At 37.7% G+C, this 25,589-nt stretch overlaps 2 protein-coding genes across 6 annotated transcripts in view; both read right to left on the reverse strand.

Annotated features, from left to right (window-relative positions):
* Positions 1-1,900: 1,900 nt before the first annotated feature.
* sypl1 (synaptophysin-like 1) lies at positions 1,901-13,702 on the reverse strand. 5 transcript variants are annotated; one of them, XM_041781099.1, is made up of 6 exons: positions 13,177-13,702; positions 12,865-13,050; positions 6,009-6,127; positions 5,669-5,873; positions 5,329-5,520; positions 1,901-4,684 (listed from the first exon to the last, which is right to left on the reverse strand). In XM_041781099.1, the coding sequence occupies exons 2-6, from the start codon at positions 12,931-12,933 to the stop codon at positions 4,553-4,555; spliced, it is 717 nt and encodes a 238-aa protein (XP_041637033.1). In that variant the 5' UTR covers positions 12,934-13,050; positions 13,177-13,702; the 3' UTR covers positions 1,901-4,552. The 5 variants fall into 5 exon arrangements, with proteins under 5 accessions (XP_041637033.1, XP_041637036.1, XP_041637035.1 ...); XM_041781102.1 differs by having other exon boundaries at positions 12,865-12,978; positions 13,574-13,699; XM_041781101.1 differs by having other exon boundaries at positions 13,574-13,697.
* Positions 13,703-16,173: 2,471 nt separating this feature from the next.
* Positions 16,174-25,589, reverse strand: part of nampt1 (nicotinamide phosphoribosyltransferase 1) — a 31,944-nt gene continuing 22,528 nt past the window's right edge. Inside the window, exons 7-11 of the mRNA XM_041780664.1 lie at positions 22,389-22,614; positions 22,187-22,306; positions 21,960-22,100; positions 21,403-21,537; positions 16,174-21,252 (exon numbers count right to left, since the gene is read on the reverse strand). Of these exons, the coding sequence (XP_041636598.1) occupies positions 21,139-21,252; positions 21,403-21,537; positions 21,960-22,100; positions 22,187-22,306; positions 22,389-22,614 (736 nt within the window). The 3' untranslated portion in view covers positions 16,174-21,138. The remainder of the gene's footprint in view (positions 21,253-21,402; positions 21,538-21,959; positions 22,101-22,186; positions 22,307-22,388; positions 22,615-25,589) is intronic.

Raw genomic sequence — 25,589 nt, forward strand, 5'->3', positions numbered from 1 at the left:
AATCTTACATGCTTTAATGACACCTGCAGATTCATAGCACTTAATTTGATTATTATAGTATGTTGCAATAATGTTTAAGGCATTCATAAGCTAATTTCCCCTCTTATTTTCTCTAAAATGACCTCTTACTGCCATTTTTAGTGTTTACCTTAAATCTCTGTTGTCCAGGGGTGTCTAACTCAGTTTTACACGGGCCACATCAGTATCAGCTGTGTTCTTAAAGGGCCAGTTGTGACTGAAAGACTATAAAAATCAACAGCCTATTCAGTTCTGTTTGATTATCACCGGTTTTGATAATGTATTATTTTGTAATAATGTCTGAAAGTTTAAAATTAGGAAAAATAATTTAAAAAAGACATTAAAGTGAACAACTACACTATCATTTCTTCATAAAATAGTTTGGCATTGAAAGTAAATGATTAAATTTATTTATGGAAATGCAAAAACACTGTATGTGGGCATGTCCACTCCCATTTATCTGTTGTTATTACAGAAATCCTCTGACTTACATAAATTATGAAAATTCATTAATACCAGCATAGAATTTTTATAGTTATTGATAAAGTTATCTTTTGTATTACCAAAAAAATATCAAGCACTTTTTTTAAAGGTTTATTTTGGGCATTTTTGTGCCTTTATTTGATAAAGAAGGATGGTGGATAGAGTCGGAAACAGGGATGAGAGCGGGGGAGAGACATCCAGTGAAGGGCCTCAGGCCGGATTCAAACCCGGGCCGTCCGCGTACATGGGGCACGTGCCTAAACCACTCGGCCACCTGCGCCCTATCAAGCACTTTTTTATTACACTGATAACTTTCTGACTGCAGTTGAGAAGGGCATACTTTATTCAACACATAAATGTGCTCTGATTGTACATGCAGTCTGGGTTTTATTTTAATACCAAAGGCAAAACTGCTCAGATTAAGGATAAAAAAGTGACAATACTGTATGGCAGAGAAAAAAATAATCAAGTTAGCATGCCACTGCTAAACTACATGTCCCACAAGGCATGCACTGTGCATGCACAGAGGATTGTGGGTCATTTAGTTAATTTTTACTCAGTGGTTTAGACTTGTTTTCTAAGATAATTGAGCTATTTGGAAGCTCTCGCAGGTCACATAAAATAAAGTGATTGATAAAGTTCTTCACGTAATTTGACCTTTTTAGATTACAGTTATGGGGGACTCTAATACGAAGTCAGGAGAATATATAAATGATTTTCCATGACATTTTTAATTTCTCCCTTATTTCCATGTGTTTTCCATGACTGGAAAATTGGTCAGCTGTTTTCCAGGATGCGTGGAAATCCTGTACTGTCTCTTGGTGCAGAACTCAAGCAGGAATAACATTTTTGCAGCCTCTTGTTTCAGGTGAATCCAATGGAGACTGCAGTGTAGATAAAGAGGACCCACATTATTGAATGAGGGAGGGAAAAACAAGCGTGCATACATCATATCAAGTCAGTCTGAACATTCAGTTCATGAAAACTCTAATCAATATTCTTTGGTTAAATGGATTCACTCTGTCTGGCACACTTCTGACATTTTCCTCCTCTCTCACTCACAAACATAAAAGAGCATGACTACAAGATGATCTGAGAGGTCACAGCACAAAACAAACAAGAAAGAACAGGCTGCACAGCTGATGAAATTTAAACATATAATTCTGTATCACTATTTAAGGCTGACAGAAAAGTGTTAATCTAATGGTTATGTCTACACTCTATGTAAGGAGGATACTGTCCTTGAAGTGGCTGGCCTGGATTCAAATCCAGCCTGTGACTCCTTTGCTGCGTGTCAGTCCCCACTCTCCTCAGGTTCTGACTCTATCTACTGCCCCATATGTCCCATAAAGGTATAGAACTCCATAAATCAAACAAAACATACATGGTCTTTAAAAAAACATTAATTTTATTGAAAAACAAAGGCACTGTACATGGAAATGTGTGCATGTCACAGAGAGAATATATGTCACTCTTGCAGGTTAAATGGAGAGATCATTGACAAAGCTAGAGCTGGATGATGATTAATTGAGTGAGGAGGCATAACCAGTACACCTCACACTTAGGTTGTTTCAAATAGTTTCATCCAACATGCATTGTTTTAATATATATATCGAAAAGCATTGGACAAAAACAAATAAAATCAGAAATTCCTGCAAACAATAATCAAAATACATTGAAAATAATACTAAAAGACACAGAAGTTCATGACCACAGCACCAGCATACTGTATGGTGTCTCATGAAAGTTTAAAAACGCTAGGAAATAATAAGAGAAAAACAAGATGGACTTATTTGAAAAATACAACAAAAGAAAAGATTTAAAATCATAGAGCTATATGATATCAACTTAGCGCCACTGAAAAATGAAAGAAGCACTTTTTTAACTGGTACCTTGCACAGACTACTCTAGATACATCCAAATAGTCAGAGACAGAAGAAATCTGCATGCACACAAGGATTTTCCTAAATGTACTCTCACTTAGGTTCTTATTAAGAGTCTAAACTCTCAACCACTTCATAAACAAAGGAGCAAACATTGCAGCCTGCAGTAATAATAATTGTGCAAACTATCTTCCTGATGTTTTGGTTTTCTGTGAGTTTTATGTCTGCCTTCTTGTCTTTATATTGACCTCACCTTGGATAATTTGTGGAAGATAAAGACTTTCAGGTCGATATACTTCATAGAAATAGTGCACAGTTTAATTTAGACATTGCAATACCGGCAAGCAACCACTAGATGGCAACGGTCAAACTGTGAGTGAGCACTTGAAGAATTAAATGATTACAAGTGTGTGTGCCAAAAATCACATGAATTACATTCATGCTCTGAACTGTATTTAAACCAATTACAAAGACTTTAATTTCCTGATGGATCATTATGCTTCCTAGTGCACTGCAGACACAACTTCCTCTAGTTCCAAGACACACTGTTCATTTAACTGTGGCAGATTTAACAAGAAAAAAACAGTTGGTTGGTCTTAAGTCATAAATGTAGAGTTTGAAGTACCTTACATTCATTAGTGGTCCATTTAATATGAAATGAATTCTGCCTTATTTGAATCAGATTATTGAGGAACACCTAAACCAACCCTAATGAAACAAAACAAAACAAAAACTAATATATTTGGTCGTTGTCTGTGCACATCTGACAAAACATAAGAAACAATCAAATAAGGCACTTTCAAACTATTTCACATACTAACATCATTGGTGTTGCTAAAGTATATGAAACAGAATAATAAAATACACACAAAAAACATAATGATAGAAGAGACACTGTTAAAATTAAAGCTCCAGCAAAGAATTTTAAAATCTTCATGACACTGACTGAACTTTACACTGAGGCCTCTTTATGAGCTAAAAAAAAGCAGAAAAACCATTGGCAACAAGATTGGTAATTTGTATTTTGTTAATTTTAAAGCCAAAAACGACTGTCGCTGGGTAGATGTAAGCCTGCATGTTGAAGAAACACTTTCTTTTTACATTTTCCACAGCTATTATTCACAGTGAGAGTTGCATATACAAGAAAGCGGGATAAGAAGTTTTGTTGGAATATGTCCTTTGAGTTACAGGAAAGAATCAGTGAAGAAATAAAAGGAAGTGCTTTGACCAAAGGGGGCGCCAAAGTCGACACAAATCAACATTTCCTTCTGAAGCTTTAAATTGCTTTAAGAACTACTGTCAGTTCAAGTATTGTAAGGGGGGCATGGGGTGTTTATATCAATCATATTTTAATTCTGATAGCATTTTTCAAGTGTTATGATATCTTAGTTGATACACTATGAGGCCAAAAATATTTGGCTGTACCTGTTCATTACTGAATTCAGGTGTTTTGATCAGAACTGTTGCCACAGGTGCATAAAATCAAAGCTGTAAGTGATATTATGAGAAAGTGGAAGCGTTGAGGAACAATAGCAACTCAGCCACAAAGCCAAAGACCATGATTAACAGCCACTAAGCCACAAAATTTCCAACAATCTGAGTTATGAAATTCCATTTGCACTGATGCAAGCACAAACACTGGACAGCGGGGGCGTCATGGAATGGTTTTCCATGCCCGAGCAGCTTCATGCAAGCCTCACATCACCAAGTCCAATGCAAAGTGCCAGATGGAGTGGTGTAAAGCACACTGACACTGGACTGAGGAACAGTGGAAATGTTATCTCGGAGTGACAAGTTATGATTCTCTGTTTTGCTGTCAGATGGGCGAGATGGTAGAGGTGGGATAATAGTATGGAGATGTTTTTCAAAGTTTGGGCAAGGCCCCTTATCTCCAGTGAAGAGTCTTAATGCTGCAGCATACCAAGACATTTTGGACACTGCTATGCTTCCAACTTTGTGGCAACAGTTTGGGAAAGGCCCTTTTCTATTCTAACATGACTGTGTTATAGCTACAAAAAGGGGGTCAACTTCATATAAACATACTTGTATAAAGCCCCTGTTGGTGCAATGACCAGGTGGCTGAATACATGTGCTAAAATTTATGGTCTCTATATGTGGAATGCACCAGAGGATTTTTAGCATCTGACTGTGTTTTTGTACTTATTTTGTTAGATGTTTGAAGGGCCGTGTTGCCTTCCAGGTCCGGGAGGTGCAGAGAATTTCTGGGAGTGCCAACGAGTCTCCTTGTAGACAAACCAAGCGTTGAGCGCCCAAATAAACATGTTGAGGTAGCCAAATACCTGTAAAGACGCAAAGAGAAGAAAATAACAACCTTGCAGAACAGATGTACTGTCCAGATTCCATGTTTGGAATCAGGCAAATCCATCTTGCAGAGCTCCAGTCTGAATCATTCCAGGTCTGAGAACAGATCTAACAAACCAGTGTCATTTGAGGAGAATGAAGTGATAGCTATGGGCAGGGTTTAGTTGTATTTGAAGCTGATAGCAATGGCTGCCAAGGGTAGAGTGATATTTCATGATGAATGTGAAATTTAACCAATGAAATGGATGTATTAAACTGTCTATCTTGCTTGTCAGCTTAAATAACACCACTCTGACTAAAGGACTGTAGCGTCCTGTGGTTAACAAACTTAACATTTAGTCGTAACTTTTTTTCTACCAGTCTCAGGCCTATTTCCAGCACATTTCATTCCAAGAAACCTGCTTTAGGTTAGTGATACCAACAGTACTGACTGAGCACATAACTGTCTGAGGACAATCAAAGGGTTACTATGTAGACTCATGACCGTGAGTCAGGCGGCTTCATGTGATTTAAAAAGTAAATAAATTAACAAAATTTCTCAATAAGCTGAAGGAACATTGTCAAAAAGACTAAAATTGGTGTGACTGGAACCAAAATCTTGTCATTTGTCTGTTCTCCTCACCACAGAAATGTTGAGTGTCCGCATGTTGGCGTAATCCGTGACTTCACAGGTGATATTGCTTCCCTTGCAAACATCCAGAGTAGCACTGAGGCCTTCAGTGTCCGTGGCATACTTCACATTCTGCAATCCTTTCGCCCAGGCGGATGAGCTCACCAGCCACAGAAAGACCAAGATGGCTGTGACAACAAAATCCTGAAAGCCATAAGGGACACATCATCTCTACTGCAGGATGCTACAAAATGACTCATTTTCATTCACCAGCAAATCCTAGTGTTAGATTTAATCATTCCCACAGCTTGATTAGCCTGTTGGAAAGCTGAGCAGCTGAATTAATACTCACAAAAATGGGTCCAAATTCGGAGTTCTTGTAGACGTGCATGTAGCCTAAATACACCAACAGAGCTGCCATGCTGTGCAAGAAGCAAATGATGCCAATGCCCACGAAGAACTCTGCTGCAGAGGCCGAGTCTCCGACCATGTGTGTGACAGCGACAGACTGGTTACAAATAGTGGTGTTACCGTCGATGAGCGGGACCTGGCTCAGCCTGGTCAAAACACAAGACAGGAGGTTCAAATCAGCACCACCACTGTAGTTTGACAGTATTTATTCAAACATTTTTTTCTAATGATTGCATTATTGATCTGTTGTGGTGGTAAATACCATGTATTGTGATTCATACCTAAATGGATAGTGGAAGTTGGCATTGAGAGTTTCATTTTTGCCATCCCCGCATAAGACAGTTAGGATGTTCCTCCCTGAGAATCCACCGCAGCTTCCAAAAGCAAATATAGCTGTGAGCTGTTTGGACAGACACAAGAGAGAGTGAGAACATAGAGAAATGGTGAAGACTGATGTGAGAAAACCCTACTTAAAACCAAGAGAGTTTCGAGAATCAGATGTTTGTTTAAGACACGATATGGAGTATATTTAGAGGTCTAAAAGTTGCATAATTTTTGCAACTTACACGGTCAATGCTCGAACTACTCCTCGGGACTTTGACCAAAGTGTATCAAATTTTGCTGCCATAATTAGAAGACTTTTCGAAAGAAAAGCTGTTGATTGCTTGGATTTTCATCTGAGGGTTTGGCAGCTGCTGCATGCCCAATTCCAGCATTTCACCATTTAACAGATAGTTGTCTTATCAGTCATGCACAATGTCTAAGCAGTCCCAAATTACACAGCAATTGTGTTTCGAGGAAAACAACAGGCAAATATGCAGTTAAAGCCATTGCACCACCTTTCAGCAAAAGAGAAATTTTGATGTAGCCACAAGACTTTGATAACAGCATGTTGTAAAGACTGTGATTCTTCTCCGTAATAATCTCTTTATACATATATCATTTGACAATAAGCCTGAAAACAACAAGAGTTACCCATCTGATAGAAAGTTGGCAACTTCAACAGTTACATCAGCAGTAAAAAGCCAGAGGGACCAACAGATGGCCAATATTTTACTCTAACAGACAGCCAAAAATATAGCTCAGCCATTTTCACAAGATCAACTTTCTTTGATTCTTCTCTTTTCCATTTGAAATAGCCAATCTAATCTAAGCATCTTTTTTTGCTCAGATTTAAGAGAATGGCATCTTTTTCATGCTTTAGTCTGTTTGCTACAGCAGTCATCTAGTAACACAACAAACAAAAATAATAAATGTAATATAGTTAGATTTATACGTAGAATATTTGGCTTGTAAAACAGCTATCTGACACAACACAATAAAATGTGACTTACTTGGCTGCACTAATGCTGCTATTCAGCTCTTGAATTCTTTCTTGCAGAGGCAGAAAGCATCTGATTCAGAGTGTAGGCCATGTGACACTAATACTCTCCTTAAAACCATCACATACTGAATTCTTTGAGTCCGAGTGGCTGGCACTCGGCTTAACCCTCATACTGCAGTAGGCCAAGCAATGATCATATAATTTGTGGGTTATGAGGTCATTTAGACTTAAGCACACATCAGTATGGGTATTGGTGAACTGATATTCATGTGTTAAAAATTGCAATACACCATAGATAAAGTTAAGTTCTCTCTGAAAAGTGTTATAACAACATTCACATATTCATACTATAAACAGACCTTATTTCATTTCTTTGTCTGCTGTCTTGCATCTGTATTTGAGCCTTCAATATAACAGTGTTACAGTATAATACAAAGATTTATACACAGATTTATTCTGTTTATAACTCAAGGGACAAGTAGCCTACTCAGCAAGTAAACTGATCCCAATCCCTAATCCTGTAGTTTTTTTTTAAAGCAGATTAAACAATTTACAAAAAAAAAGCTTACCATAGAGTAGCTGCCTTTATTCACAAGTCAGAAATTTTGAAACTTCTCAAAAAGCTGGAAATAGCCGTAAGTCAGAAAGGCTAACAGAATGGTAACTTAAGTTGTTGTACAGCAGCAGTTATAATGTATGGTTGCACAAATTCCCAAAGTACACCTAGACTTGGCATCACTGGGCTACATCTACAGGTAAAGTTAACAGAACTGGGTTTAACATCCCTGCTACCCAAAAAGACCCCGAACCATGATTTCCCCCTTTATAAGGGTACATGCAACTTATTTTAGATCTAGTTTTGATTTATGCCAATGTCTCAACAGAAATTAAATCCTAATAATCTGCTGTAAAACATCCTAAACCTTATTTTTTTTTGCTCTGTTTGCTAATAATACATTGGAAATAGCATTGTTGAGAATGCTAGCTTACATCTTCCTGTTTGTTTGTTTTTTAGCAGGCATGACAAAAGTTTGTCTGAATTTTGATCACTGTTTTTGAATTAACTTAAAAAAACAACAGTCTTATCTTCTTTTAGCTCTAGTCTTTCTTTGTACCAATATCTGGACAGAAAAATAACAGCTAGTTATCAACAATGAAACAACTTGAACCTAGCATAATTTGTTAAGGCCAATAGCTAGCTAGTAAGCTAATATCTGGTTGTTGAACATTGTAGTAAAGATGTTCCTGTTTGATTACAGGTATGAGGAATGAGTCTTTATTTTGAGTATTATTTTTTATATTTCACCTGACATGTCGCTGGGCTGTTAAAAATGCTTGCAAACAATTTTTCCATGACTGTAGTGCCTGGTTTTCTATTTTTATATTGAACATTTTTTCCTGTTTGCTTGCTAGCAGGCACAAGGAAACAGGGTTCAATTGGAGTTGTTTTTTTCACTTGAAAAAATTCAGTCTTACATTAGCCTTTTAGCCTTTAGATTTGATTTATACCATTGATTTGACAGAAAAAGACTAGCTAGTTAGCCTGCTAGCTTGTTAGCTAATATTATGCAGCTGAGATGAGGGAACATTAGCCTTCATTTTGAGTAGTATTTTAGCTACTGTACAATATGTTAAACCTAGGGTATTTTTCATTTCTGTATTTATGTATACACGCTACACAAATTATCTAATATTATGTAAGGAAAACTACATTGTTGTTATCTAAGCTTTTTTTTTAATTTACACCAATAACTCGTGGAAAAAAAAGCCAATTAGCCGTTGTACAACATCTAAAACCCTTAGATATTTTTATGTATGTTTGAAATGAAGTTAATATGTAGTTGGGCTGTTGGAAACGCTTGCAAACATTTTTTTCATGTTTGTTTGCTAGCGGACACAAGGCATTAGCTTTCACTTAGGTCCTTTTTTCCACTTGAAAGAATAAGTCTTAGTCTAAATGTAGCCTTATTTTAGCTCTTGTTTTGCTCTATAACGATGACTTGCCAGAAAAACCTAGCTAGAAAGCTGCCATGAAACTTCATTAGTCTTGGATATTATTTGTTGCTGTTTGGTATAAGACAGGGGGGATTCCAGTTGTATTTGGTTGTTTTCATCTGTAGTTTTGCTTCATACTGTCATCTTGAAAGAAATAGCCTGGTTAGCTATTAGCTGCTTAATGCTACATTATGGCTACTTGTTGCTATCATTGTCTGCCTGCTGTTTGATGTTAGGCAGGTGATTTCTGGTGTTATTTTGAGAGCCAACAACTATAAATAACCACTGTAATCAACAAAATGGAACTGTTCATTTGAGGGCTTGATGACAACAAACGTTGAATACAAGGCGCTACGGGGCTCCTAAATTTGAGGATAGCATCAGTCTGAGTGTATGCCATTTGAAGTACTACAAAAATACTAAATACTGCAGAAATGGCACCATAGTTGACAAAGATATGTAAGATGTAGATCATCTGGATTAAAAGATGACCAAAACGATAAGCTTAAGAGGGAAGTTTTACAAAAATTCTGCTAAATTTGTACTACTGTCTCATGCCGTTGAAAATGCTTACAACAGGCCATCTTAACTTTTAGCCTTAGCTTCACACCACAAGACCCACACACATACTGTACTTTGCATCTACTTACACGCCCACACACACCTCGAGGCCTCTGTCCAGATGTGTCTCCAGATGTCACTGGCTGCCACTTCCTGTTTTTCTGGCTCCACACACCAATGTAAGCTACTTTTCTCACAATCTTATACTGACTCAGTCATTCTCCAGTGTTGGGGTCAAATAGCCCTAGCATGGACTTTGGTTACAGCAAAAGACTCTTAAGCTTAACATTTCAGACATAAAACAACTGCTCTGATCTAGCTATGTGGCATTAAATGTTGGATATTTTGTCATGTTTACATTTTTCAGACAACTGGCAGCACCTTTTCCAAACACAATGTCTGCAAAACAGCAATATTTGTCAGTCCTTAGACTTAATGTCTTTGGCATCTCAGACATCTGCATTCCCTCAGCACCAGTTTAAAGACATACCAGAGATTGCCAAATGAAGCTACAGGCTGGCTTCACTCCAGGCCAAGCTGTGAGATAACATCAGCTTTTTGCACACATTTCAACCACTCAAATTATGTATTACAACTTCATTTACAGGTTTGGGGCCAGGAAGGGAAAACTGTTTCTATTTCCTCTTTTACTGACTCAAGAAAAAAAAAGAAATCTGGGGTTTTATCATCATTATTCAACACAAGTGTGGGTCAGCCTTGTATCATTTGTTACTGTGTACTCTCCTTCCTGTTTATTACTCTGTGGAGGATAACATCTCTGGAAGTATGAGGCCAAATAACTCATGAGAAAAGTAAACTTGTTGTGGGCAACGGACAAAAATTGTTGCATAGGTTTTAAACAAGAGCAAAAAAAGGATACCATTATATTTCTGATATCAGTAGCTGTATCAAAGCTCAAAATCAATGAGACAAAAAGCTGAGAAAGACACATTTACAGAATTCTACACCTGGTATTAAACTGTTATATATTTGGTTTGTATCAGGCCTGCAGCAGCTTTGTGTGATGAATGTTTCTGAGTGATTTTGTTATAGGAGGACTATGGATGAAAGGTTAGATGTATGCAATGAATATTAAAAAAAAAAAGGTCTTTAACCTTAAAATCAAGCTAATGTATGCCACATCGTTATATGAAACCTGAAAATCTTCTTTATTATTCTTTTATTAATAATGCATCGGCAAAGTCACAATTCTTAACATTCTTTAAATACACTTTCATCTCTGTCAAAACTCTTTCTTTGTAATGTTAAATTCTCTGAGGGCACTAATAAATGTTCATCATTGCCATAATATTCAATGCAGTGTCACAAGTTAATTCAACTTCATTTCTGTACATCGGACAAAATAAATCATAAAAACGTGACAAGTGTGCAAAGTTTTCTCGCTCTGCTTCAACTATTTCAAGTTTATGTACATTTAGAATGTGATTTTACTTTTAAAAAATTACACTTTTTAAAATTTCTTTGTAAAAAACCCACCTTAAGCACAGCCACACTTTTAAAAAATGCTGTTATAATTTTCTAAAGATAAGAGTAATGCTGTAATAAATCACCTTTTATTGTCCTAGAGACTGTTCAAAACTTTAAGCCATTCAATTCACCAGTAAATAAGATAAAGACCTCAAAGGTAAGAACCAAAAACAAGGAAGCTAACAGTATTTATGCTTAAAAAACAAAATTACTTGTTTATTTATATTGCTGATTTCATCATATTTTTTTTTGTTAAGTTAACAGTTAACGGCATTATTTTTCAGTTCTAATATTAAGCCTGAATGGAAAGAAGCTAAAAGTATGGTGGCCCTGAAGGTAAACTGCACAAACATGTCATGACTACATTTCACAAAAGAAAATAAAATTTCATTACAATTGCATTACAATATTTTACTCGCTGAAAAAAGAGGAAAGGAGGATTTGACATTCTACAAAAAAAAACTTTCTGCAAAACAGATTTCCTCTGTAAAATAATATTAAAACCTCTTAAAAATATCAGACCTTTGATAAAAATCTATTTACTTTCAGTGCAAAAACACCTTACGTACTTCTATCACATTACTTACAAAGCTTTTTTTCAGTATGTGAAATGTCTTTTTGTATTCCATTACATATTTTTGAGCTATGAAATCATTTCTGATTTTGGTGAAATGTTTTCACAATCATAAAAAAATGCAGTTTACCTTCAGGGCCTTCAGTTTACCTTCAGTTTATGTAGAAAACAAGGTTTGCTAAAAAAAAAAAATTAACAAAGTTTGCTGATATTTAAACTTCCTGCTCCTACTTAAATATGTTTTTCAATGCTTTATCCATAAACTGCTCATCTGACTGGGACCCTTTATTATTTAAAAAAAGCCATCACAAGCATAGTATATAATGGAAGATAACATTATATTTTCCAGGCCCTTGTGAATATCAAATTATGTTGGGTTATATAAAGTAAACGCTGTGAAACATGAAGACTCACATGGAGTCTGGTCCTGAGTCAGATGACTGGGTGTTGCTGCTGCTTTTTAACTCCTGTGTTTGTGCTTTTTTTTTTTTTTTTTAGAGAAAATAGAACAGCTGAGAGAAAGTGAAGCAGAGCCAGATTCCTCTGACCCAGTTATGTGAGAGCAGGGCTGATTACTGGACTTTCCTTAAGAAACTTTCTGAGCGTTGCCAAACCTCCTGCATAGTTATCCGGAGGTAAATAATTACAGAGAGAGGCATTAATCCCTAACTGTGTGCGTCTGAAGGGCATGCAGCTGGCAAAATGGTCCAAATTCAGTGAGATCAACTAAGTTCTCTTTGTCAAGCAAGGGTTAATAAAACTTCTTGATGTGAATATTCCAAGAAAACCATAAATTCATGATATTCAGAGTGTAGATTTGTGTCAAAGCTGGATTATTTGTACTTGAAAAACACTTAAATAGTTGAGATCATAGTTTATATTTGCTAAATGACAATGCTGTCCACAACTGATTAATTCTTTTACAGTGTAAAACATCAAAGCAGCAGTTGGAGGGAAGCTGTAAGTGCTTTTTACTCATGTGAAAGGGTCATATCTGTGCATGTTAGTGCGTTTGGTTGCTATGTCTTCAATCTGCATTAGTCACAACCCAAACTCTTATGCATATTTTGCCTATTTAAGGGATTTTCTCAAGAGTTGCAGAGGGAAAATCCAAGGAATGAACCTCCCTGTCCTCTGGGTATCACACTCACACATACACAAACGCACACATTAAGTATATATGCATCTAACTTACCCACTCCACTAGTTTGACGAAGCCCAGAGGCTCCTTCAGCGGCGAGAAGTTCAGCCGAAATCCGGTCATAATGACTGTTCTTCTGACCCTAATCTATATCCAGTTGTTTCTTAACTGTGGATGAAGGACCAACAGGGAGGAAAAAGGGGAGTTCTCTGACACAATGACGTGGTTCTACTGCCGAAGCTGCAAAAAATGACCAGCAAATGTTATCTAAAGTCAGTTTTACAGCTTGAGAGTGCGCTACAATAGCTTCAACACGGTGCCAAAACCAAAAAGAAATCGCTAAAGTTACTGTTGGTGCATACTTACGCATTAAAATCACCTCAAACTGAGTCAGTGAATAAAAACATTTGGAAGGGTGGATATTTTTTGCAGTGCTTGAAAAACGAGTACCCAGCGCTCCGCTCTGTGATGCGCAAATTACGCAGCCTGAGATATGAGGATGAAAGGGCGTTAATGGTGCCAAATTACGCGTAACTTTTGCTAAGGAGGCGTCATGCGTATTTATGGGAAAAGAACTGAAATGAAAGAAAAAACGCAGCGATATCGTTTCTTAAGTGTTAAAAGGGAGTCTTGTTCCCCTTCAACTGGTCTGAACACAAAAACTAACGAACGATACCGTGATCAAATACAACTTAGAGAAGTACAGACGTGCAGCTACGTTATAAACAAACATTTAGCACAGGAAATCCATGCACAGTTATACCAGGAAACTTCCGAGGGAAAGTAAAAGTCCGAGCACCAAACGCATCAAAAGGGTCCAGCTGCGTTTTCATTGGATCCATCCGCCGGAGGACGAGGGCGCGCGGGCTGCCTCCTTGCTGAGTTCGCAGTTCCTGTGACGCCTCTTTGGTGCTGACTGGGTCATATGACTCTGATCAAACCTCTCTTAAACTCTCTCAACCAGAGAAAGGGGCAACCTCTGGGACCATGTGGTGTATTTAAACTAGTACGGTGATTTCCTATGAGTGGTTCTTTCCCGTTTGTGTATATTTTAGAAGATTATTTACATTTTTACTTTCTTTAAAACACATGACCGGAATGAATTAAACATAATGATTATAGGGCCTCTACCACCACTGGCATGCAAGGCCGCCCATAAGGAGGAATAAAGTGGAGAGCTTTCTGGGGCCCAGTCAAAGTGGGTCAATTCAGGTCAGTAATTTCATGGCCCATTTTAAAGTTAAGCTTTGGCAACCACCATATTTGACATTTTAATCTGAATAATAGCCACTCTTATCAAATATAAAAACAACAGAAATTAATTTTATAATTTATGCTATAATTATATGCAACCTTTTATCAAGATGTAAACCCATTTCTTAAAAAAGAATGGTCTATTTTAGGTAAGAATGGTAGATGGGCACATTGAACTAAATCATTTAGAATGCCATGTCAGGATGCCAGAAAATATAGTAGAAGAAACTGTGACGACTAAAAATAATTTCAAAAAGGAAATAATGCAAAAAATCAGCAAAAGTGGCAATAATGGGGTAAAAGTGGCAAAACAGTTATAGTAAGGGGCTAAGCGTGGCAAAAAAAAGTGGCAGTAAAGGGTTAAAAGTGGCAACAAAGTGGGAGTAAAGGGTTAAAAATGGCAACAAAGTGGCATTGAAGGGTTAAAAATGGCAATAAAGTGGGAGTAAAAGGTTAAGAGTGGCAAAAAAGTGGAAGTTAAGGGTTAAAAGTGGCAACAAAGTGGGAGTAAAAGGTTAAGAGTGGCAACAAAGTGGCATTCAAGGGTTAAGAGTGGCAACAAAGTGGCATTAAAGGGTTAAGAGTGGCAACAAAGTGGCAGTTAAGGGTTAAGAATGGCAACAAAGTGGAAGTTAAAGGTTAAAAATGGCAACAAAGTGGCTTTAAAGGGTTAAGAGTGGCAAAAGTGGCCAAAATTTGCTACCAGGAGTTTGAGTGGCAAAACAGGTAAAAAAGGCAAAAAGTTGCAAAAATGGGTTAAAAGGGGCAAAAAAGTTGTCAAAATGAGGTAGAGTGGCCAAAAATCTGTGCAAATGGGTTGAAAGTTGCCAAAAAGTTGGCAAAAATGAGGCAATGTGGCATGAAATTGGCAGTAAGTGGCAAAAATTGATTAAAAGTATCCAAAAAGGCGATGAAAACAGGTAAAAGAAAGAAAAAGTAAAATGGGTTAAAAGGGACAAAAAGTGGTGAAAATTGGTTAAAAGTGACGAAGAATGGGTTTACAGTTGCAAAAACGAGAGGAAAAAGTGTTTGAAAGGGGTTAAAAGGTGGCATGATTAGATACTTTAAACACCAAAAACTAGTTATAGTTTCACATATTTTTAAGCCCCATAATGGGGGAAGTGTTAGCCAGGAGGAAAGCTATTACGAATGCTACTGATCCAAAAAACATGTGGAAGATAGCCAGAAGAAGCTGCTATTAGCACTGGTAGAAAAATCATTCATAGCTGGAGTCCTCACAGTCCAAGGTTGCCATTTATTGTTTTGCCTATAGACATTTCTCCATATCTGATGATGGTTACACCTCCATGAATGTGTATCATGATTAGAAAAGGCTAAAATGAAAGTCGGAGGTTTCTGTGTTTATGTCAGATCTGATTACTTTACTAATGTTTATGTTATGTTGTATTATCAGACACTTTTGATGTATTGTAGCTTTGAAGAGGTAATCACTACTGGATGTCAATGAAATCTAAATTGTTGTACTGACTAATGTTAGACTAGACTGTTAGACTAATGATTGATAGCCAATAGAAATGACTCATTTCTCTGACCAATACTAGTGACTTTTTGTTAATTATTGTACTTTTTGCAGCAGACTTTGCTCAGATTTGGTGCCCCCTGCTGGTTTAATAGTGTAAAAAGTAGAAGTTTATCCTCAGGCAGGATGGTTCAGTTATAAGATAGTTGTAGTTTATTTCAGTACATCTTTGAGCTTAAATATTTCTATTTATAGCTTTACTTATGTGCCACAGGAATAGAGCCTAATTTTGTTTGGTTAAAATTTCTGAATTTGGAGGCTTAACTAGTAAACATTGATTGATATGACTGAAATTAGATCAACATATACACTTCAGCCATGGGTGCCACCCCTCAAAATCTCCTGCTACCCTCCTGCAGGAATGTTTTTCTAGATCAGCCCCTGGAGCCAGCAGTGTGCAGCTCTGGTTATCAAGGAGGTCTCATTATTCTATTCTCACTGCCAGAGTGGTTGGCATCCTGTAATATATCAAAATGATAAGGAAATAAATAAACATGTTAAATAATATTAAAAGAAAATAATCTTTAAATCATTTCTACACTGTGGTCAGTAAAATAAAAAAACAGCCATTTGAAATTGACAGGGTGGCATCTTTAATCAATGTATTGTTGACAATATAGCAAGTTATGTTAGTTAAAATATCAGTTGTGTTGGGAGAGAATTTGGGACAACCAACATATACATACGAGTAAAACAACAACAACATAAAGAAAATAAAGTATCCACAAATACTTTTTCATCCATTATACACAAGGCAGTCACACACACAAACCACACACGCACACAAACAGAAGCTAAAAGCTTGACAGTCACGCCTCTGATTCACGCAGCAGTTTTGGATATTCTTCTGTTGGTACAAAAACGGTTATTCCGACAAAAATAATAATATTATCTAGTGTGATCGTCTCCCTAACCTGCCCTCTCTGCTTTCAGTCAAACTCTTTGTCGTATGTACAAGTGAGAAGGCAGTATGGCCGCATCGTAAATAAGGATATTTACTGCAACAGTTCTGGCATTTTTATTCTCCTTGGTCATACAAAATAATGTTTGTTTGAGGTAAGAACTGAGACAGTATCAAAATAGTAAATCAACCTTCCACTGAAATGCCCCTCTTCATTGAAAAAAAGCTCAAGGACAGCTGTGTCAGTGCTCCAGGAAAGTTGGATAACAAATGATGTGATGGTGACAGAGTGCAAACAGAAGGAAATTCAAAGAGAAGAGGGATTTCTTTTCCTGCATGAGTTGTTTACCAGCTTTGTTTGTAGGAGCAGCTCAGTCTGAGCCAGGAGCGGAAAACTGGAGTCAGTGACATCAAAGGTTTCTTAAAAGTCTTGCTAAAATCAAAGAAAACTAGCAAGGTTAAGTGACAAGGCCACTGAACCTCTAAGAGCTTCACTGGGGCAGCCCAGTGGCAAACAATTAACTGAGCTTTTGCTAAAATGTGTAAAGCTATAACTTTGAAGTGTTTTATAAAGAACAAAATACAATGCACACTTCTATAGGCTCTGACAAGACTGACTACAGCTATACTAGCAGCTTTTTGAGAATGTACTTTCAGCAAAATGCTAACATCAGCATGCTAACGAGCTCAAGAAGAGAAGAAAAACATGCCTATGGTGAGCTGTCCATTCTGTCAATTGGCATGTTAGCATGCTAACAATTGCTGATTAGCCATAAAGCATAAAACGCTGTTCAGCCTATGAGGCAACATTGTTAGCTAAATACAAATGTTTGCATGCTAACAGGTTCATAAAGACAAAGCTAGCATGCTAACGGGTTATCTTGGTTACGACTGTTGAAGAACTTAATCCCTAAAAATGCAGTTGAGGCTGATAGGAATGTTGTTAGTATTGAAGGTATTTGGTCTTTCACTACTACTAGACTTATTTTACATCTCTATGGCGATTAATTTGATCATGTGGCCACATGAGTAGCTAAAATAACAGGGAGCTTTCTGGTTATACATGCTTCTTTACTGTTTGTGTTTATCTGCCCAAACTTAAAGCTCATGTTGGGAGTTTTTTGTGGATTATGAAACAGGTGTTTAATACTGATGCCTCTAAGAGCAAACCGGACAATCAGCACATAGCTCGTTTAAGGATGCATTTTGATTTTTAAAGCCACATACTGCTGCCATGAGTTAGGTACCTACTGAAACAGTCTTGTTTGTTTTTCAAATTTTCCCCAGCAAAGACTCTCAATGACTGAAACACCTGACTGTTACTGGACTAGGACAGTGTATAAGAGCCACTGTAACAACTGAAAACAAGAGGATCTCTTAGTTTTTGAGGACATCTACATTTAGATACAAAAGTCAAATTAATGACAAAAAAAATCTAGTTTAAAAACTTGGGAATTAGTGGGAACAAAATGTTTTTTTTTTTTATTATTATAAAGTTGAAAATAGCTCATTGTGTGAAAGAAGATCATACCACATGGATCTGTATTCCTTGCGCAAATACTGCAGATAAAAGCCTAATCGACCCAGAATCATTTTCTATTAGAGGAGACAATCTAAGCTGTGGCAGGCTTCCCACTGTTTTCAGTTTGGTTTCTCTTAAATTTACAACTTTATAATGCTGTAAATTTCTGACTTTACATAGAATTTTTTAACTCAATAATTCAGTTTGGGTTCTCATGAATTCCCGACTTTTTTTTATGTCATGAATATCTGATTGTATTAATTACCTTTTTTTGTAATTTAAATGGTTCAGAATTTGAATTTTCAAGTTTGCTTCGCATAAATTCCAAATTGTTTAAAATTAAAATTAAGAGTTTGGTTGCTTTAAATTTATGATGTTATAATGTTATAAACTTTTGACAAAAACCTTTAAATTTTTGTCTAGAGTAAAATGTATGACTTCCAAACTCAAAAATGTTTTTTTCCTTGTAGATTTCAAACTTTCCAAATTGAAAAATCCGGTTTGGTTTCTTGTAAATTTCCAGCTTTATGTCATAAATTTCTGATTTTGTATATACAAAATTTTTTAGTTTTAAAGTACAAATTTTGTCTTTTTATCTTGAAAATGAGTAATTTTTCTCCCCTGTGAATCTTTGAGTTTTTAACACAAAAATTTAAGAACTTGGCTTCTCATCAATTTATGACTTTATAATGTTGTAAATTTCTGATTTTTTCTATGATTTATTTAAAAGGTCAAAGATTATGATTTTTGAACTAAAATTTTTGTTGTTGTTGTTGTTGTAAATCACCTTTCGAACTAAACAATTCAGAGTCTGGTTTCTATAAATTTATGACTTTATATCATAGATTTCTGACTATAAACTTGACATATCTGATATTATTATTATTATTATTATTTTTTGGCCTTTTTGCCTTTATTTTGATAGGACAGTGGATAGAGTTGGAAACAGGGGAGAGAGCGGGGAGAGACATGCAGGAAATAGTGCCACGGGCCGGATTTGAACCTGGGTTGCCTGCGTATATGGCATGCGCCTTAACCACTCGACTACCGGCGCGCCGACATATCTGATATTATTAAACTAAAATTTTTAATCTATATAGTCAAAATGTTTGGCTTTTAAACTTGAAGACTTTGTTTTTTATTGTGAATTTACAACTTAAAAAAAAAAAAAAAGAGATTTTTTATCTTGTAAATGTATGACTTAATAGTCTCTAAAACTTAAATCTGTTACTCAAAAAATGACAATTTTTCTAGAAATTTACAGATCCTCTTAATTTTTTTGGTTTCTTAGAATGGCCCTGATACACTGTTGCACTGGACCAATCAGCTTGGAGAAAACATGTGCAGCTTTGTCCAAAACAGGTGCCAAAAATTAGCCTAAATTTAAAGTTCCTCACAGCGGCTTTTCAGAAGGAACATTGAAAAATTCCCACAATCCTCCTGGCATTAACAAGCCATCTATTACCAGTGATGTCACCAGCTCCTTGCTCCTATTAAATCCCTTCATTCTGGAAAGGGTCGACTTGTGACCATACACACCTACAGAGAGGAGTGACACTGATCTGGGATGCCCTGGATAGAAAGCTCAACTACTTCAAAAGGCATCATAAGCTAGATCTAAATTTCTATATCAGAAACAAATGTAAATACGAGTATTATTCACCAATAATATTGGAATTATTTCGAATCTTCCTCTCATTTCCTGGCTTTTCACAAGTTAAGGCAGTGATATTGAGGGCGACATTTTGCTGATCAGAAACTCGTTCTCCTATCCAGTCTCGCTTTACTTATCACACTGCCACGTCTCCTTTCAAAATAAAAGGCCCGGCAAAGTAAATGGAAGAGTGTTCGTTGTTATTTCCCCGATCAACAAGTACATTTGCATAAAGGAATACTATGCTATCCTTTAGAGGAAGAAAATATCAGTATTCGCACGCACTCACAACCATACACACACATACACTCAAGCATTCCCATACATCAGGACCAACATTTAACATACATTTCTGCCCAGGAGCCACATATTTAATCTTTCATAAACACATAGTTAGATAATCTTCAGTCCAGTGAAGACGATTGCTGTGATTTTTTTTTTTACAACTCTTGGTTTAATATTCCAAAGACTTTAAGAGCACTGCCATCATGAGGACCCAATCTAACACTTCTAATTTAGATCTGATCATGAATCATATTTTTCTTAGAATTTACACAAATGCATGGAGGCATCACCTTTTCAATGGCTGGGCAGACTGGGCCTTCATTATGGGGATACTCTTTGGGCAACATGATGGCAGGTAGATGATACACCTTCACAGATGCACCAATAACATTTAATTTGGCAGAGTATGAGTAGAAAATATTCAGGTAGTACTTGATAAATGTTGCCCTTCTATAATTTGGGCCCAAACTACAAAAAGCAAGTAAAATAAATACAGTGTTTGTAAAGCGTTGTATTAGCAGTTTTCGGTCAATGTTACTGGTGCATCGCTATATACCATCATCATCCTCCTTCACATAAAAGACAAAGCTAAGTAAATTCAGACATGGATTTTTCAAAACAGTTCTGTACACAATACACGGGGCACGGTCACTGGTGGGTGTGGCTTCATAATTCTTTCTTTCTCTCAGTCATGACTTTCTTCACTTGTGTCAGCATGAAAAAGCCTGCTAACACATTGCCTCTCAGTAGCCAATCGCATTCTCACTTCTGCAATGTCTAGCCTATCAGTGCAACATGCTGATTTTTTTCGATTTTGGGGATTAGGACCGCGACGTCTCAACTGTTTGTCATCATAATTCTTTCCCTCTTGCCCGTCTAATTTCTGTCTCACTCCTTTTCTCTCCTCCGGAGTCCAAATTTCCGACCCTGTTGGAGACTCAGAGCAGCGTTTGTCAAATTGCGAGGGAAGTTCTGTGAAAATCAAGGTAGATCTCAGGTTTTTAGGAACGTTCTAAGGGGGCTCTCGGGCTTTGGGAGTGGGTTCTATTAGCAGTGCACGCAACCGCCGTTTTCAGGAGGTGACGTTGGAGGCCAAAAGGTGAAGTTGTTGAGGGAGGACATGGGGTTATTTTAGGGTGGAAAGTTGGGGGGTGCTTCAATAGTGCTGCTGTTCAGTGCAGCAGATCATCAAGCTCACTCTCTTTGAGCTTGGCATTGTCTCTGACTTCGTCGAATGTGTACGTCTTCACTATCTTCCCGTTCTGAAAGACTGTGTGCAACAGGTCCTGGAGAGGGATGAGGGGAAAGAAACAGAAGGAGAGAAGAATAGATAACAAGGAGGAAGAGAAAAATAGGACAAAAAGGTGAGAAGAAATGTATGTGGCAAATAAGGAATCATTAATCCCTTTATGTGTTTTATTGAAGGCACTACTCACCACGCCGTACTCCTCCAGGTCACCCTTGCCTTCCTCTAGGGTGACAAAGTCTCCACTCTGCGTCCGGTGCAGGGACAGGCGACCCTTCTTTGACCTCTTGTTTGGGTCGGCCACTGGGTCCTTGAAGACATTTACCTTTAACACAGAAAATCATGAAAAATTTAAACCAACTCAGTTGATAGATTGGGCTTCCACATAATGAGGCTTTAATCCTTGAGCACTGATCTTGGCACGTTTGGTGCATGTCTTCCTCCACTCTCTCACCCCATATTTACTGTCTCTCTTTAGCTGTCCTATCTGATAAAAAAAGCCCCAGCAATAAAAATTAAACAGAACTGACATGCATATTAACGAGAAACTCCAACAAAAAGTTGGACTAAATGCACTGCTTAGACACCACATCTAAATCAAACCAGATCCATCATTAATCAAGGATTTCACAGAAAATACAACAACACACTTAAAAATCTTTTCTTTTAAGCATTTTTATGACGTCAGAGTGTTGTAAAATGCTAACCCAAACACAGCTAATCATGTTAAAATTTACTGGTACGCACCCCAAGTCCGTTGGTGACCACGTAACTGCATTTAAAGGAGCAGTTCAGCAGATCTCTGGTCAGTTTCTGCAGCAGAGCACCCCCAGATCCAAATGCAATGTTCTCAATGGACCACCTGTGTTCCTTCATGCCTTCAACTATCTGTAAGGAAAGGAAAAACACTTAACTTTGCTAAACAAACACCATTTTCTTTCATGTTTTATTCTATAGTTAACACTGGTGCATACCTCCTGCAGTGTGTTGATGTCAACTCCGTCTCCTTGTATAACTCTGATGTAAGGAGGGAGAACTTTGAAGCCTTTAGAGTTCTCCTCTGGAATAAACTTCTTACCCAGAATCTCCAAAACCTGAGAGCAACAAAAGTGGAAATATTAGCCTTTTAGCTTGATTTTAACATCTTTACTTATAAAGAAAAATGGTGCACCAGACCTTCAAAACTGTATCGAGAGGGTTTCCAGAATCCGGTCTGACCACCAGTGGAGCATCTGCACTGCGTGTCTCTATCAGCCCCCGTAGGTCCTCTCCCCAGATCTTCTCACAGGCGTTGTAGATGTCGTAGCTGTCGCTGACTATGGACACAGGCACGCTGGGGAACTGCTTGACAATGTGCTCAAAGGCGTCTTTTTCATGGTCCTTCCCCCATGCTGTGATGGTACTACAGAGGGAAAACAGAGGGATCAGAATTTTGTCATCCTTATCATTTGATGGTTAAAAAGTGACTAGATATTATATAAAACTCCACGGTTGCTCTATGCGTGCCTTTATTTAGAAGTAAGTCAATAAATGAAGGGAACACACTCTACATATTATCCAAAACTGAAAGAAGGGGTTTAAAAGGAAGAAACTACCCGAGTTACAAAAAAATGGGGCGCTCTGTAAAATGTAAATAGAAACAGACAGTAATGATTTACAAAATAAATCTGCATTTTATTCAAGAACATAAACGACACATTAGATGTGGAAAAAGAGATTTTACCATTTCTTGAAAAACATTAGCTCATTTGATGGCAGCAACACATCTCAAAAAAGTAGAGACAGGGACATGTTTGCCACCATTGTTTAGCATTCCCTCTTTTAACAATAGTCTGTAAACATCTGCAAAGTGAGGAAACCAGTTGCTGGAGTTTTGGGAGAGGAATGCTGTCCCATTTTTGTCTAATATCGTATTCTAGCAGCTCAACAGTCCTGGGTCTTCTTTGCCTCTGCGCCAAATGTTTTCAATTGGTGAAAGGTCTTGACTGTAGGCCATATGCAAGGTATTCCCTGAAAGAGACATTGTCTGGATGGGAGCACATGTTTTTCTGAATCTTCTATCTACCTCTCAGCATTGATAGTGCTTTTCCAGATGTGTAAGCTGCCCACTCCATAGGCACTAATGCAACCCCATACCATCAGAGATGCAGGCTTTTGAACTGTGTGCTGATAACAAGCTGGATGGTCCCTTTCCTCTTCAGCCAACAGGACACAGTGTCTGTGTTTTCCAAAAAGACTTTAAAATTTTGATAAATCTGACCACAGAACAGCTTTCCATTTTGCCTCAATCTACTTTAAATAAACTTTGATCCAGAGAAGATGGTGGCGTTACTTCTTCTTTGCATGAAGCAAATTTAACTTTTTAACATTTATGGATGGCATGCCAAACTGCATGGAAAGACACGTTTTCTGAATGTGTTCCTGATCCCATGCGGTGATTTCCAGTACAGAATAAAGGCTATTTTTAATGAAGTGCTGCCTGAGGACCCAAAGATCACGAGCATCCAATATTGACCACTGGCCTTTTCTCTTGTACACAGAGATTTCTCTAGATTCTCTGAATCTTTTGATGACTTTATGTCCTGTGGAAGGTGGGATTTTAAGTCGTTGCAATTTAATGTTGAAGAACATTTCTCTGATTTTTATTCTTTTCAATTTTTAAACAGTTTTTCCACAGATAAGTGAACCTCTTCACATCCTTACTTCAGAGACTCTGTCTCTCTACCTTTTATATTTATACTCAGTCATGCTACTGACCTACTTGCCACTTTAACTTATTAGTTGCAAGATTGTCCTTAAGCTGTCTTTGAATAGAACCACCAAGTTACCAGCCTTTTCTTGCTCTGTCCCTACTATTTCAGATGTGTTACTACCATCACGAGTCATTCATCAAGAACAGAAGTTCAACTGATCATCCAGCAGAGGGCAGTGCAATGCAGAAAATAGATGTGTAGATTAGTACAACTGCTTTCGATTTCCAGTGTTAAAGTTTTCCAATTTATGTTTTTCCCTCAATCATCACCACCCATATCATCATCATTTTCAGGCCAAAGTTTCCACATTCACGTTTAACTAAACTGCAAAAAAAAAAAAAGCCATGATTTATCTACTTTCTCCATGTCAGATCTGACACCAGTTAATCGATGACTATGGCATTAATTTCTGAGGGGACTTTACAACCAGAAATTTTAACCCTGCTCAGCATACACAGAGCTGACCTTGGCTACCTGTTATAAGGATACAAACTGGTCTTTCACACTTATATTTGAGGGCCATTTCAGCACACTATTCATATTGTTGAACTTGTTGTTTTTTTTGCAATTGAAGGTGACATGGGACATTAGAGGGCACTCTAAGTTTTTCCTGTAAGTGCTCTGAAGGTGACACAACTCTACTCTACGACACCCTCCGCCCCTTTCCCTCCACATGAAAATCAAAGTGGAATTTCACTGTGACTCCTCCCTCTGGGGTGGAAACCAAACAGATTTCAAAAGGGGGGGGTGGGGATGGGGGTTTATTGCGTAATGGTTGCCATGACAACCACTGCCATCATCCCACAATGCACTGGTGCAGGGAAGAGTGCGCTGGAGCAGCATTAAACTGCCCTGGTGGCAAGAAAGAAGCGGTTGTGTGTGCACAGAAACGAAACAGAGATGTCAGAAAGAGAGAGAAAGAGAGAGAGGGAGGGCTAAATGGATCAGTGCCATAAAACAACACCAGAGACATGTGAGGCACATGTGCGTCAGGGCAGCAGCCAATCACAGCCTCTTCCTCCGCCCAATCACAGGGTCATTCACAAACATGACACAGAAGAAGCACATCATTAGTGTGAGGGTGACCAGGCTGCAAACAGGGGCAAATTAACAACAACCCCAGCCAAATGACGAGTTAATTCTCACCCTGCCTGATAAATTCCCTCCATTGACAACTCTGGCAGACAACTGCATGATATTTGAAGCATTTTTAAAATTCAATTTGGCTTGTGGGTCAATAAAAAAAAGTTAGGCTCCAAGCCAGAAAGTTGGCTGAGATGAAAGGAGCCGAGCTGTGCCCATTATGCCCCTGTGCATTCTGGGAGTATGAACGCACGCTGGTAATTAACACAGTGCACAGGAATTCAGCAGCCTCCAGAGGTGGTATGTTGTGCTTAAAGTTTCTCTTAACCTTGCCCACACGTTTAAAGAGAGTGTTGAACACATTGGCAGACACCCATCATACCTCAGAGGTATTTTATCTCTGCGGTAATAATTAAAGTGGGCAGTGATCTACTGCCCAACATCACAATGGAAACAGTGCCACTTAGGCCCCTGGAAAAGCTGGGAAGCCTGCCACAGCGTGGTTTTAAACCTTTAATAACTGACAATAATGTGTGCATGC

This window comes from Cheilinus undulatus, linkage group 23, assembly GCF_018320785.1.
Source record: "Cheilinus undulatus linkage group 23, ASM1832078v1, whole genome shotgun sequence".
Classification (NCBI taxonomy): domain Eukaryota; kingdom Metazoa; phylum Chordata; class Actinopteri; order Labriformes; family Labridae; genus Cheilinus; species Cheilinus undulatus.

Excerpts from the sequence above, each read along its gene's own strand:
- sypl1 (XM_041781099.1), bottom strand. The coding sequence starts at position 12,933 with ATGACCGGATTTCGGCTGAACTTCTCGCCGCTGAAGGAGCCTCTGGGC. Across the intron at positions 6,128-12,864 it reads TCGTCAAACTAGTGGAGTGG|CTCACAGCTATATTTGCTTT; the intron begins GTAAGTTAGATG and ends CTGTCCAAACAG. Across the intron at positions 5,874-6,008 it reads AACTTCCACTATCCATTTAG|GCTGAGCCAGGTCCCGCTCA; the intron begins GTATGAATCACA and ends TGTTTTGACCAG.